Raw genomic sequence first — 14,315 nt, 5'->3', positions numbered from 1 at the left:
ATATATCATACCGAGCCTTGTGCTACCTCGGAGAATCCGCACGGATAGAATTGTTGATTGTTTACTACTCCTCATGGCAGGAGGGAAATGTTCCTGACGAATGAAAAGTAAGCCGCCTGGTGCCACTCTTGAAGCAGGGCAAATCTCCACTAGAGCTCACCTCTTACCGCCCAATAGCACTGGCCAGCCTCACGTATTACGTGAGGCCATTCTCGACGCTCTTGCGACGGTTGGCCTAAGTGGTCAAGTCTTTTTGTGGATTGCAAAGTTACCTATCTGCAAGATCATTCTATGTGCTAACTGACGATGGCCCAACTACGCGACGCTGTACCAGCAGGGGCGTTCGTCAAGGCGGTGCTCTCAGCCCGACGCTATTCAACCTCGCTCTTGTTTAACTTGCTCAATACTTGCCTACTACCATAAAAATTTCAATATAAGCAGACATCTGAGTCTGGACTTCGGCAGTCACACGTCCTCAGATACGTGCGCGGCTTCAAAGAGCGGCAATTTTGCCAGCGAGTTACTTGTGTAAACAAGGTCTCGAAACTTATGTTGGAGCTCGCACGAGGTCTGCATGAAACGTCACCTGATAGCAACTTCCATGTTGTGTAAATACTTGACAGGAAATACGTGGCGGATGTCAGTAGACGCAATGCTGAAACTCTGCAGAGGTCGCTTTCTCGGTTTCTTAAAATGTTGTCTACCTGCACTGAACAACACTTGCAAGACAAACATTCGTGTTCTGCATGCAGCACAAGCTCAAGCACTCATAGTTTGCCTTGGTTTGCCCAGATGCACGCCAATAGAGGCAACTATTGCGATTGCTCGCGACCCCATCCAATGCAAACTCACATTACAGTGGAAGCCCTGATAACGCACATAAGACATTTTGCACGTGCCCCCATCACCACCTTGCAACACTACCTTCAGACAGGCTCCAAGCACCATTCTCTAAAACTATCGTCAAGTACAACGACAAACTTCCCTCGGGCTTCACCAGTGCATCTAAACCATCGGTACCCCCTTGGTGTCTTATCAGCCCCAAAGTCTATCTCAGCGTACCAGGACTCGTGAAAAATTCTGACCTGTCGTCGCCTGTGCTCAAACAACTGTCTCTGCTTCTGCTGCACGAGAGGTACGCGAACAGTGTATATATTTATACTGATGGTTATACTGATGGTATACATCCAGTGTTCGTCCGGTGCCGTGGTTGTCCCAGCAAGAGCTATTACCATCAGCTTTAGGACTGACCACCCAACGACATCGACATCTGCGGAACTAGCTGCTCTTCGCGCTGCACTTTGTTTCGTTAATCGGGAACCACCTCGACAATGGTCAATCTTCAGTGACTCAAAGGCAGTCCTACAATCGGTGCTATCACCTCTGCGTCGTGAGCCATTCGAGCAGCTCGTATTCGATATTAGATGCCTACTCCATACATCCCATGAGGAAGGACACCACGTGACGTTTCAGTGGCTGCCAAGTCACTGCGGCGTCATAGGAAACGAAGACGCCGATAATGCCGCTAAGGCACACCCTTGAACACACAGAGGAAGCGGCCATACCACTTCCACGGTCCGACGCAGCCAGCAGACTTCGAGTACTTGCACAGATCACGCTCTCTCTATGGTACACAGCAAGCTGCCAGACCAACCAGAACAATCGTCAATACGACCTGCCCTCTTTGATGCATCTCTGTATGCCAAATGGACTCCACGGAGGAGAGGCCACTCTGCTTTATCGCTTATGGCTAGAGGTGGCCTTCACGAAATCTTACTTATATCGCGTTGGAATGGCCGACAACGCTGTCTGCAATGCCTGTCTGTGCGAGGATACGCCAGAACAAATTCTGTGCGACTGTCCTGAGTATAATGTTCAGAGACTGTCCCTGGAGTCCGTTCTAGCGCACCTTGAGAATAGACCATTCTCAGTTGCAACTATTTTCACATGTCGCCGACAGAAGATATGGCAGGTGAAGTCGACGAAGGGACTACTTAAGTTTTTGAAAGAGATGGACTTCGACACGCAGCTGTGACAGTGATATCACATACCGCGCGAGAATGACTGACTGTGACGATGTGTGTGCTGTGTTATGTGCTCTCTCTCCTCCCCATTTCTCATCCCCCCCTCCCGCTCCCACGTGTAGGGTAGCAAACTGGTTACGCTAAATGGGTTAACCTCCTTGCCTTTCCTTCTCCGCTTTTTCCTTCCTTCCTTATAATAATAATAATATTTGGGGTTTACGTGCCAAAACCACTTTCTGATTATGAGGCACGCCGTAGTGGAGGACTCCGGAAATTTTGACCACCTGGGGTTCTTTAACGTGCACCTAAATCTAAGCACACGGGTGTTTTCGCATTTCGCCCCCATCGAAATGCGGCCGCCGTGGCCGGGATTCGATCCCGCGACCTCGTGCTCAGCAGCCCCACACCATAACCACTGAGCAGCCACGGCGGGTCCTTCCTTCCTTCGACCCTTTTATATACGTAAATGCACCTGTTACCTGATCTGGTCGCAGGTTCAATGGGGGACTCCGGATTAATTTTGACCACTAGGGGACCCCCGACGCACGGGACACGGGCGTTCTTGCACTTCGCTCTTATCGAAATGCGGCCGCCTCGATTGCCTTCAGCGACCTCGTGCTTAGCAGCGCAATACCACAACTGGTAAGCCACCGCATATTTTCCCAAAGGCAACTGGCGCATGCATGGCTGGAACGAATCACAACTTTACCAAACTTGTTCTTCGGTTCAAGCTAGCGCTTTGAGATGATAGGCGCATCGTCGCATATCGCCATTTTTTTTTCTCTTGTGCGAGAGCGCACAAGCTTCCTCCATCTATCCCAGTGGAACACTAGTGAAGGGCAGCTTTGAAGGGCCGCCGGCACAATCGGCGTCATTTTCTCAGTGCACTTCTTTCGGCCCAAATCGTAACGGAATAGGTAGCAACGTTTCACCACGGAAGCGTAATAAATTAGTCGTGGTGTCACAGTCGTTCTCGTACCTCCTCCAGGCCGCCGTCGTCACGCTGACACTTCCAACGTCCCCACAGAATTCCCCGTCATACAAGCCCTTTTCGCACCACACAATAAAGAAATTGCAACCGCAAACGTATGTAAAGCTATGCGCATAATGGCTCAGCATAACATTGATTCCCACAGTATGTGGCAACAGCATAATATAAGCCTGGTTTATTATACTGTGAGAAGTACCAACTGTCAATATTGTAACTTTTGTCATAAAAAAATCGCAGTTGCGCCCTAAGGGTGACTTTGACTACAATAGAAAATACTAGACTGCTACACAAAGCGTTGTTCTAGTTTTACAGGCCGTATACATTGCAGTAAACATTCGTTTACTAATAAGACAAACAAGCGTGTTGTCAAGCGCACACTACCGAAAATGGAAAGACATAGCTCGATTACCGCGAGCAGTCGCTGTCACAACGCTGGCATATGGAGGGGTGCGAACGACTCTTCGTGCTGCCTCTGGCCTCGAATACCACTCGACCTCTAGCACAAGGCGCGCTTGAGGACAGTGAGCATGAAGCTTTTGCACTCACCGCAGTTATCCTCGAGACCTCCGCGTTTGTGCTCGGCAGCGTGGACAGCCATGCGCAGCCACGTTCGGGCTAGGGGAGGAGACGTGGGCTCACCTAGCGCGAGGAATTAAGAACAAAGCTCTGATTGTGGCATTTAGGGGCACGCGCAGTCGACTTACCAAAAAGATCCGCCCACGCTAAACTATGCAGTGCAGGGCAATAGCAGAACGCCAAATGACGGGGTAATTTCTTTTAGGTGCTGTGAGCACACACTTTACAGGCAGTATAAAAATAGCAGTCCTTTGTGACAGCCCTGCAGAGCCATACGACACAGATAAAGCCGTGTCGTTTGATTACAAATTTCTATTGTAATGTTGGTAACATTGCTTAATTGGTAGCAACGTGCGGAAGATAGTCACAGAATGTTGATTGCAATCTGAGACTGCCAAGCATTTGAGAGTATCGCTGTAAGTTAACGCTGCGCTAAAAGTGATGATGCGAACTACTGCCATTAACTCATTCAAAAGTGCTTAAATGAGCCATTTTTCGGGAATTCATTACAGCTGTCCCTAACATAATACAGCAATAAAACTTTGCACATCTCTACTTAAGTCAATCGTGTCTGGCCATGCAAAATCCATATAGCGTTTTAGCTTGGTGATAAGAGTGATTAAATACCTGTACTTTAAACATTGCGCTACAGTTGATCAGAGTGTTACAGAGCAGCTGTACACAACAGAATCCAACTAAATATCGGTTAACTTTCGGTGCACTACCTTGAGCAATACTACTTTGGTCACCGCGCCATGCTTGAAAAACTCAAGTTTCAGTTAGGAGGAGTATTAAATTTCAAACACGTCAAGTAGTTCAACTAAACACTTTATTTTCAAGTTTTATCATTATGTTTGTGGCACTTGGAACTTATACAACTTTACCTCTATTACGGCATACAAACACATCGCTAACTGACATTGAAAAGGAATGGAGAAATCTTAACGTTTCAGTGGCGCTATATAAGAACAATAAAGACAAAAGTAGGCATAAAATCAATAAAATTATGAGCACTCATGAGTCGGATCTGTCTGTTTTATTTTGCAAGATATGCTCAATGCTGTATTCTTCAGGTGGGGCTTCGACAGGATTCAACAGAGGCACCATCAGTAGCCAAGGAAGTGGCTTGTACCTTTAGAGTTTTTATTGAGTACTTTTTCTAATAGGTTTCAATAAAATGCGTTATACTTCTTTAGGAATTTAACTTTATTTAGCAGCAGCTAAATTAGGTTAGCTGTAGGAATGCCAGCTTAAAACAGCGCCTTTAGATCATTGCTGCTTCCGAAAAAGATTACAAGCTGCATTCTTTTATATTCGACTTCAGCCTTTCTCTCAAAAAAAAGAAATGCCGAGCAGGAACTATACAAATTCGCGCGCTGCAGACATTTTTGAGATGTCGCTCTCGCCTATCCGAGACTTGTTGAGTCACCACGACGCCGACCTAAATGAAACAGGCATGCAAGCTGGCATGCGACCTAGTATGCACTGATCACACGTGTAAACGAAAAAAAAAAATACAGCACATGGCATTTTTGGCATGACCACTATATTCGAGGAACCTAAGGATGCAACGAACTTGACACTACAAGGACGAATAGTACAACGAAATTTGGCATTCACATCACTTTCGGCTTAAAAAAGGCCCTGTACATACACGCGTTGCTTCTGCGGTATACAAGGAAGGTAAATGCCCATATCTGTGCCACGAGAACCGCTCTTGAAAACGGAAAGGCGGAAACAGGAAATCATATAGGACGATAAAGTTGGCAAAGGCGTGTATATATCCCAGTTACATACGTATACCAACAAGTTTCTTTTTACAGTCACTTCAACAGCACTGAACAACATAGTCCACCCGACAACACTGCATGCACAGTCTTTGTAGACCGAGTGGAGTGGCCGTCGTTGCAGTATCACAAGAGCCATGTCCGATGTGCGTATTCTGCTTCGTCGAACAGCACAGTGAAAAACGTACATGACCGATACGCACAAGCACTCGCGCATTAACACTTCTATAGTCTGGCCAAGCATAGTTGAGGACGGCACGCTAGAGACACAGCAGACGTCATTTTGCGGACAGCGGTCTGGAGTCCTTCGTAGGCGGCACTTCCGCACGCGGGTGAGCTTGCTTCGTTACTTGACGAAGAAGGTGCGATCTCAAGAATGAGACTGACTTCCCGCTGGACAGGCTCAGTGACATTGTAGCGTACTTCGGGGTCGCTGGAAAAGCGGGTTTTGAAGCGCCTGTGGTGAAATACCGGTTCTGTCTTTTAGCCTCTACGAAGCCTGAATTCTAATGGCAGTTGATCTTCGTGGATGGGCTTTGCTGCACGAATTAAAAACCCACGTAGACACGTGTCGATGAGTAGCGTTAGGTTAAAAAGCAATTTGCTTTCGAAAAAAAAAGTAGGTTTTGTTTGACGCAGACAGCGCGAGTAAAGACCCAATTTAGCAAGTTCGGTCAGGTGGCGCGTACTACGCTGAGTACAGGAAGCAGAAGTTGCGACAATTATGTTGCAAAGGGAGGTCCGGGCAATTGAGAAACCCACTACCAAGTTTATTCGAAAGATACGATATTGATCTTGAAACGGTAAAAGCATAGAAAGACGAGAACGAAGAGAATGGGCAGGACGAGGCGCTTACTCGCAAGTGGAAGATTTTATTGAAAGGACCGAAATATGTACACAGAAACGGAGTAGGACGGCTGCGCATGCGTCGAGTATCACGGCCAGTATCACGGCAAGTATCAGCCAAGTACTACGGGTTGTGTACATGTTTGTTTCTTTTCAATAAATTATTTCAGTTTTGAATAAGCGCCTCATTCTGCCCACTCTCTTCGTGTTTTTACAGTTGCAGGCTGCAAGTAAACGATCTCGCCCAGTTATCCTATTCTGTGATACTATATGGATACGCGAGGGGTTGTCATTCATGCGCGGAGGAGCCGCGTGCGTGTGTGGCAACAAAGGAATGTGCACACATCCAGGCGTATATCTTTCGAACAAAGTATGTGGTATCGGGCTGTTAACTGCCGCATGTGCATTGTGTTTATCTGATTTTGCGCAGTACTGTTGTAGAATCTGATAGAACAATATTTGGTTGTACAACAAGCTGGGCATCTAAGGCGCTATAACGTAAAGTTATTCCATTCCTACTTCATTCCAATATCGTGAACCAATAGCCTGAATTAAAATTTCCTAACATGAAAAAAATTAAATTATGGGGTTTACGTGGCAAACCCACTTTCTTATGAGGCGCGCCGTAGTGGAGGATTCCGGTAATTTCGAAGACATGGGGTTCTTTAATGTGCACCTGAATCTAAGTACACGGGTGTTTTCGCATTTCGCGCCCATCTAAATGCGGCCGCCGTGGCCAGGATTAAAATTTACTAGCCAACGATGCTAGGCAAGGCGCCGACCCGCAAGGTTGTGTCGAGTCTAATCGAACTTTTGTTTTTGTTTACATGAGGTAACCTTTGCTTGGTGCTAAATCGAATAGAATGGCCTACCGCGACAGGTTTCTCTTATACAATCGGCTGTCGAGAAACAAGGAGCGCAGAGGATAGGAGAACGTTTGAGTGGGGCGAAGTTAGCGCAGTGAAAATATATAGCCGCATGTGGAGAGAGGCGCCAGTCTCCGATTGGTCCGCTTCCCCCTGCTTAGATTGCGGTGGACCGTCGACGATTTCGAGGGCGTACAACGAGGCGTAAAAATGATGACGAAACGGATGCTGCGAAAACATATTGGAAAGCCATGTTATATACCTGCCTAAAAAGATTTAGAACGTTATAGTGCAAAGGGAAAAAATGTGTGCGAAAGGAAGCCACTGCTTGCAGCATCTCCGAGTACACAGCACCATCACTGCACTGCAACACAGCACGATCACTGAACAGCGACCTTCTATTCCTTTCGGTTCGAGGCAGTCTCCCGCTATTCCATTAGATGCTCAGTTTTGTTCAGCATATCAATGCATCGTTGTTGCGTACCGGTCAGTTTGAAGTGGTTACTTTCCGCGGTTATGCGGCGTCGCGTGGCAGACAGGCAAACTAGACATGGCGTGAAAACATTTTTATCATTTGCAGAAGGCTGGCAGTCAAAAAGGCGCAGAACCGGAAAGAAACGTTTTTCTTTTGTTCCGCATTATCATACATAATCGTAGTGCATGCGTAATCGTGAGATGGGGTGTTTTTGTTGTCCTTGTGGTGAAGTATCGTGACTGACTGGCGAAGTGGCTGTTGCCCCCAAAATGCCTGACTAATCGCGAAAGGCTAACGAAGGAAATCGTACACGAGCAGATTGGAAGAGCTTTATGTAATAGCTCCTCCTAGTTGACAAAACCTGGCCGTCTTTCATTGGATTTTGTGCCGTGAACGTTTTCTAAACCCTTTAGTGCCCACTGTTGCCCCAGGAGCAACCGCCTAAATGTTATGAGCGTCCCCTCTGGAACGGGGCGGTGGGTTGCGCCACCAAGCTCTTGCTACTATACTGCCTAATATCCTACCTAGGTTAAACAATAAAAAAAAAAACTCTATGAACTACCACGCCCAAAATTTTCTGATCCCCTATTGCGAACTGTGCTTTTGTACATCTCCGTCTTTTGTCATTTCCATACTTTTCTTCCGCCAACCCTCCAATCGCCTCTTACTAATGTCTATTGCGGACATGTTTGCTTCATCACTGCCCCCGCTGAACCCAAGGGCTTCAAGGAGGCCAGTGGTGCCTAAATCGACCGCTGGGTAGACATCTTCACACTCTAACAAAACATGCTCCGTCGTTTCCCTAGCTTTACCGCAGCAAGCACATGCTTCTTCTTCCTTCTTATATCTCGCCTTACAGGTGCGTGTTCTAAGGCATCCCGTTCTCGCTTCGAAAAGTAAAGAGCTTCCCTTTGAGTTATCATGAATGGTTTCTTTCCTGATTTCGTTTTTTCCTCTTAAGTGGTTGCTCATGGCAGGTTTCTTTTCCATTGCCGCCACCCATAAGATTTATTAAGCCTCTCTGACTTTCCGCTTGACCATTTTTGTTGCTGTGTTGCCCCCCCTACAGGCCGCATACTTGCTGGTAACCTTTCTAGTTCTTTTCCTCCACTGTGAATCAATGTTTTTTCTGTACAGATACCTGAACACTCTCCCAGCCCATTTACTTTCTTCCATATTCCTCAGCCGTTCTTCATACTCAATTTTACTGCGAGCTTCCCTCACTTCAAAACTTGTCCAGCCCATATCACCCTGCACAGCTTCATTTGTAGTCTTCCCGTGAGCGCCCAATGCGAGGCGACCCACTGACCTTTGGTTCCCGTCGAGTCCTGATTGTACCTCTGATTTAAAACAAACAACCGCATTTCCGAAAGTAAGTCCTGGAACCATTACACCTTTCCATATACCTCGGAGGACCTCGTACCTATTGTATCCCCATAGCGCTCTGTGCTTCATTATGGCTGCATTTTTCTTCTCTTCTTTGTCTATGCTAAACGATAACGCTAGCGCCATGTGTGGAATTTACCAAAAGTAGCGAGAATCTTGAGCTTAAAGTAAATACATAGAGATGGCAGCACCACTCCTTTGTTGTTTTTTTTCGTGAGTGTTCTGAGAGGTTCCAGCGCAAGGACCGCATACGTGAGTAAATTTCTTCAGCTACGGCGGTATAGGACACTTCTATGACAATTGTCAGACTTAGAATAGCTGCTCATCAGACCTTGTACGACATCTATGAGGAGGCTAAACGGTGTGGCCGCAATTTGTAGAACAGAGGTTTACGCGCCAAAGGTGGTGTTGCCCAGGAGCAACAACGGGCATATGCGGAGGCAGGAGCACATGTAGGGAGATATCGTTTGTGGCAGTTTTTGCTGTGCTGAAGGTAAAGCAAAGCAATCGCAGAGTGTTCATTCTGTCGAATAGAATAAGCGTTCCTCATAACGTCATATTTTGAGTCTTTTATATATATATGGCGATGTCAACAGAAAAAGAAGTGGCTTACTGATGAAGGAATTCAGGAGCTTATCTTTCTTCCCGACGGTGAAGCGACCCGGATAACCCCGACGATGATCCGAGAAATGCTCGAACATTGATTGATACCTGTCTAGTAGAAATAGCGAAAGGCATCTGTGGGAACATCAGCGAGGAGCAAATGAGGAAGTATCTTTCCATATTGGTGATTTCAGGGACAGTCAGAGTACCTCATTTCCAGATGTTTTGGCAGTGCGGCACAAGATTTGCGCCTGTGGCGCATCTCATGTCGTGGAATCGCTTCGAGGCCATCCATCAGTGCATACACATGAATGACAATTTGCAGGCAGTACCACGGGACTCCGAGGGCCACGACCGCCTTTTCAAGATGCGCTCACGTGTAGGCCGACTGAAGAAGAACATCAAGGCTTTGGCCCCAGAGGGGCGGCAAAGTATTGACGAACATATTATTCCGTTCAAGAGGAGGTCACCCCTAAAGCAGTACATGAAATCAAAGCCTCACAAGTGGGGTTATAAAGTTTTCACGAGGGCAGATTCTTCCGGCATTATGCACGACTTCATCATTTATGAAGGTAAAGGCACTGCGCACGACCAAGGGTTCGGCATCTCCGGCGATATAGTCATCAATCTGGTGAAAGATCTTCCGGAGCACAAAAGGCATAAGTTATTTTTGGATAACTGGTTTACCAGCCTGGGGCTTGTAGAGGAGCTGAGGCGCAAAGGAGCCCTGTTTGTTGGCATCGTCAGGGTTGACAGGACAGAGAAATGCCCGCTGGCTGTTGATGCAGCTCTCAAGGCGCATGGAAGAGGCTCTGTGGATTTTCGCTTGGATGAAGAGTCTAATACTGGCATCGTCAAATGGTTTGATAACAGCTCCGTCTACCTTGTCTCTAGCTACGCTGGCGTCAACCAACCGACATATGTAAGCGTTGGTAAGCGATAGTGCAAGGAAAAGCACACCGTCGATGTTCCACGCCCTTTCGCCGCAAACGAGAGTAGTGCCTTCATGGGAGGTGTTGATCTCGCTGATATGCTAATTGAGCTTTATCGCACGGACCACAAGTCCAAAACATGGTACATGATATTTTTTGGATGATTGATGCTTCAGTTGTCAATGGGTGGCTCCTGTACAAACGTCACTGTGCTCAGCTGTCCACCAAAAGAAAGTTGTCACTCCTGACCTTTCGAGCTCAAACTGCCCAGACCCTCGCACTCGTGAAGTCGAAGCCATTGAAAAGAAGATCAGGTGCCACCACCGAGCTTGGAATTCTGGCTGCAAAACAGGTGATCCATTGTCGGGTGACACTAAGGCCCACAGTGGGCGTGAGCTATGATGGCATGAATCACTGGCCTGAGTACGGCGGAAAGAACAACTGGTGTAAGTACTGCAAATGGGGCTACACTTTTCTACACTGCGCAGAGTATAACATGCACCTATGTCTCCTTACAAGCCGCAACTGCTTCAAGGCATTTTATGTGAAGTAGGACCACAGATGCGCAATGTTGGTCTGGAGGAACACCTCATTATGGAGCCATGAATAAACATAATTTTTAAACGCTTTACAGGCCGCGAACTTGCGATTTCGCCGTGGCCGTGCTCCGAGAAGTCACATGACGTCACAACGCGTTCCTCGTCGTTGCGTTCGCCTCCACTGGCTTCGCCAGCTGCGTCGCATGCCTGATAACATGTCGGAGGATTGAAAAGGAGCACGCGTGCGCCGCAATCACAGTTCAGGCGGCAGTATGGATGGCGACAATTCTGATAAGCAAGAGGAGGCCTGGAATCGACATAGGAACGAGATGAAGAGGAAATGGATCGCCCAGGAAACAGACGAACAGTGCGCCGAACGACTGGCTAAACGCCGCAACATAGCTAGACAACCAGACTAACCTGGACTTGCAATCAAGTTTTACCAAGGCTAACCATACTGCGCTTTAGCTTTCGCTACGTATATCCTGGCATAGCCGAGCTAAGCCACTGCCAATTTTTTCTGACAGCATATTTCGCATATTTTGTACGTCCTTTATGCAAGCTAAAGTTTCTCTGATACTCCATATTGAAATAATGTTTTGGGCATCAAAGGGTTAAAGACATCGCTTTGCAATAGGTAACATGGCCTGTCAATGTTCTTTGCAATATATACCTGCTGGCCTCATCTCATTGATTGACCAGGCCGATTACGCCTCGGTAAATTGGTTATGAGCTTCGTTTCTCCACGCTGATCAGTGCCGGTACGGCCACCAGCAGCAAGAGAAATACGACGAAGGGCACTAATTATAAAAAGCGCAGGAAGAGGAGGAATAAACTTTATTTTAGAACAGCAGATTTGAGACCTAGGCCTCTTACCTATATGATGGCCTCGAGCCCTTGGGCCCTGGCGGCATCATCGGACTGCTGTATTGCTTTAAGTCTGTCTTCTGGTGCACAGCTGAGCAACGCGGTCTCCCACTGCTCTCTGGTCTGATTTCCGCTCTTACTTTCTGGTGATCTGCTCCATACAGCAATGCCTTCTAGAATGAAAGCCACAAATTATGCCGTAGATCTCAAACACCGATGCGGCGGATTTGGTAACGGCTCTGCTATGAATCGGGCCCGCAGTACAGGTTACGAGTTGGGGAAGAAGACGGGCGCCGCCATGCTCTTTGGTCAGTCGGCGCACGGCACCTAGAGCGACAACACTGGGGAATGGCGGGAAATCGTAAAAGCAAGGTCGCGTGTCCCTCCTTAGTTCGTCTCAATGAGGAGCGCTAGGACAGCGCAATCAATCGTACTTCTAATAGAAATTCTAAATAACCGGTTTCAGACTGACTCGAGCACAGAGTACTTTCGCAATCACTTGATTTCGCAGCGAACAGAACCAGCATAGAAACCTTAGCTTGCAATCGCGCTCAAAGAGACTTATTTTTTCCAGCTAACCGACGAAGAAGGACAATGGGGCGCAACGCCTCTTTCGGCAGAAGTAGTGGACGCAGCAGCACATCTCAGGAGAAGTCCTCGTCGTCGTCGGCGTCCTTTATGATCCCGATGCGTTTGCCACAGTTTCTCACTTTGTAAATAACTTCCTCTTGCATTAGGTTGAAGCACATAGCTATCAACGCCATGCCAACCAGGAGGTAGAGCGAGCAGATCACGAGCTTCTCCTGGGAGCCGCTGTCTGAGACGACCGTGTCACCCGGCACCAAGTCACCGAAGCCGATAGTGCTCAGCGTGACGAAGCAGAAGTAGGAGCCATCGAGAAACTCCCAGCCCTCCCAGAGCGAGAAGATGACGGCGCCTCCGGAGATGTAGCCGATCATGATGACAAAGCATAGCGTTATCGGCACCGACACTCTCGGTTTGCTGACGCCGTCCTCATACACCTCGTCGTCGCCCGTGGCCAGGTTCTCGATACGGACCTACGGGAGAGAACAGAAATCAACACTCGATCAGCACATTCGACCACTGAGTCACTTGTTCCAGAACAAAATTACCGTCTTCATTATCACAGAGGCAATTCCATGAATCAGCTGACAGTGATAAACAAAGTATGCCGTACTACAAGTAGGAAGCCAGCCAAAACGTCCCGTAGTGTGCACTCACCTTGGCGGGAAATGCTGATTTTAACACATTCGAGCGCACACTGGAGGATCTGTGTGCGCCACATTAAGCTTTGTTGCTTAAGGGGAAAATTAAGCTCAGGGAGAACTTCATGCCGCTTATTCATACACATGCAATAAGCAGGAATTCTTAGTAGAGAACAGTTCTGGACTTATCTGAATGTAATTTGTTGCATTTGAGAGAGAAACAACAATTCTAATTACTAGTGTGAGCGGAATGTTGATCTACGGTTTGGTTGCTTTAACCAAAATTTCTGAATATCGGCTACATAAGAAAACGTAGGCAGCATGCTACACTCCTGTAGCACGTGAAGGCCAAAGCGTACTGCAAACTTAGTGATGCGCCGTCTCGCATCGTCGCAGTTAGGATTCTTCGGCTCGTTTTCCACGCTTACTGCGGTTTCGCGCGCCTGTATACCGCGGTCAGACTCACGCTAGCGACGTTTCCCTTCCACTTCACGTTGCATTTTAATGAATGTATGCACAGTTCACATCACATTGGTGAGCGCTTGTAGCCTCAGCGTTACGGGGGTATGGGCAATTGAGATTGTCACGTGGTTTTACAGAGAAGCTGTTTATGGCTAGGATTCCGTGAAATTTTCATGTGTGCAAGCAAAAACTATCATTATCAGCAATGGCTCATGCCACTGCTCGCGCGTTCATCGTCGTATTCTTCCACAGCTGGCTCCTTGGCGCCCCTCCGCGTAACCGCGCGAACGCGCTCATGTTGCTGCTCCTGCGTTAGTACTCTTCTTCTACGGCTGGCTCCGATGGCGCTCATCATGCCAGCGTTCCCATAGTGCACCTGCCTCTACAAAGGCGCTGACGGCAGAGGCCCACTACAAGCCGGTGCAGTGAGTTCAACCTCAAATTATTTGCCTCAATATATCGCGAAATCAAAACACCAATGCATATAACGAATATGCATAAAGAATGTACAATACAAAGGAACTCGAATGCATAAAAATAAATGTAAGTACATACCTTTCGTCACGATGACCACCACTGAAGACAATAAATGTATTCGTACCTTTGTTCGAAATTCTCTGTCACGTTCTTGTCGTGTGCTACACAGCTTCGCTGGTATTCGAGCCTTACAGATTGGACTGGCTCACAATTTTTTTGGTGCCACTCAACTAGTCGCCGCGTTTATGTACGTTGTAT

At 47.4% G+C, this 14,315-nt stretch overlaps 1 protein-coding gene across 1 annotated transcript in view; it reads right to left on the bottom strand.

Moving 5' to 3' along the window:
- Positions 1–4,403: 4,403 nt before the first annotated feature.
- Positions 4,404–14,315, bottom strand: part of LOC142576740 (TWiK family of potassium channels protein 7-like) — a 377,792-nt gene continuing 367,880 nt past the window's right edge. The window contains exon 3 of the mRNA XM_075687020.1: positions 4,404–12,950. Within this exon, the coding sequence (XP_075543135.1) occupies positions 12,537–12,950 (414 nt within the window). The 3' untranslated portion in view covers positions 4,404–12,536. The remainder of the gene's footprint in view (positions 12,951–14,315) is intronic.

This window comes from Dermacentor variabilis, chromosome 3 (genome assembly GCF_050947875.1).
Source record: "Dermacentor variabilis isolate Ectoservices chromosome 3, ASM5094787v1, whole genome shotgun sequence".
NCBI lineage: Eukaryota > Metazoa > Arthropoda > Arachnida > Ixodida > Ixodidae > Dermacentor > Dermacentor variabilis.
The sequence above is the reverse complement of the archived record's forward strand: the minus strand, read 5'-3'. Positions and strand labels throughout refer to the sequence as shown.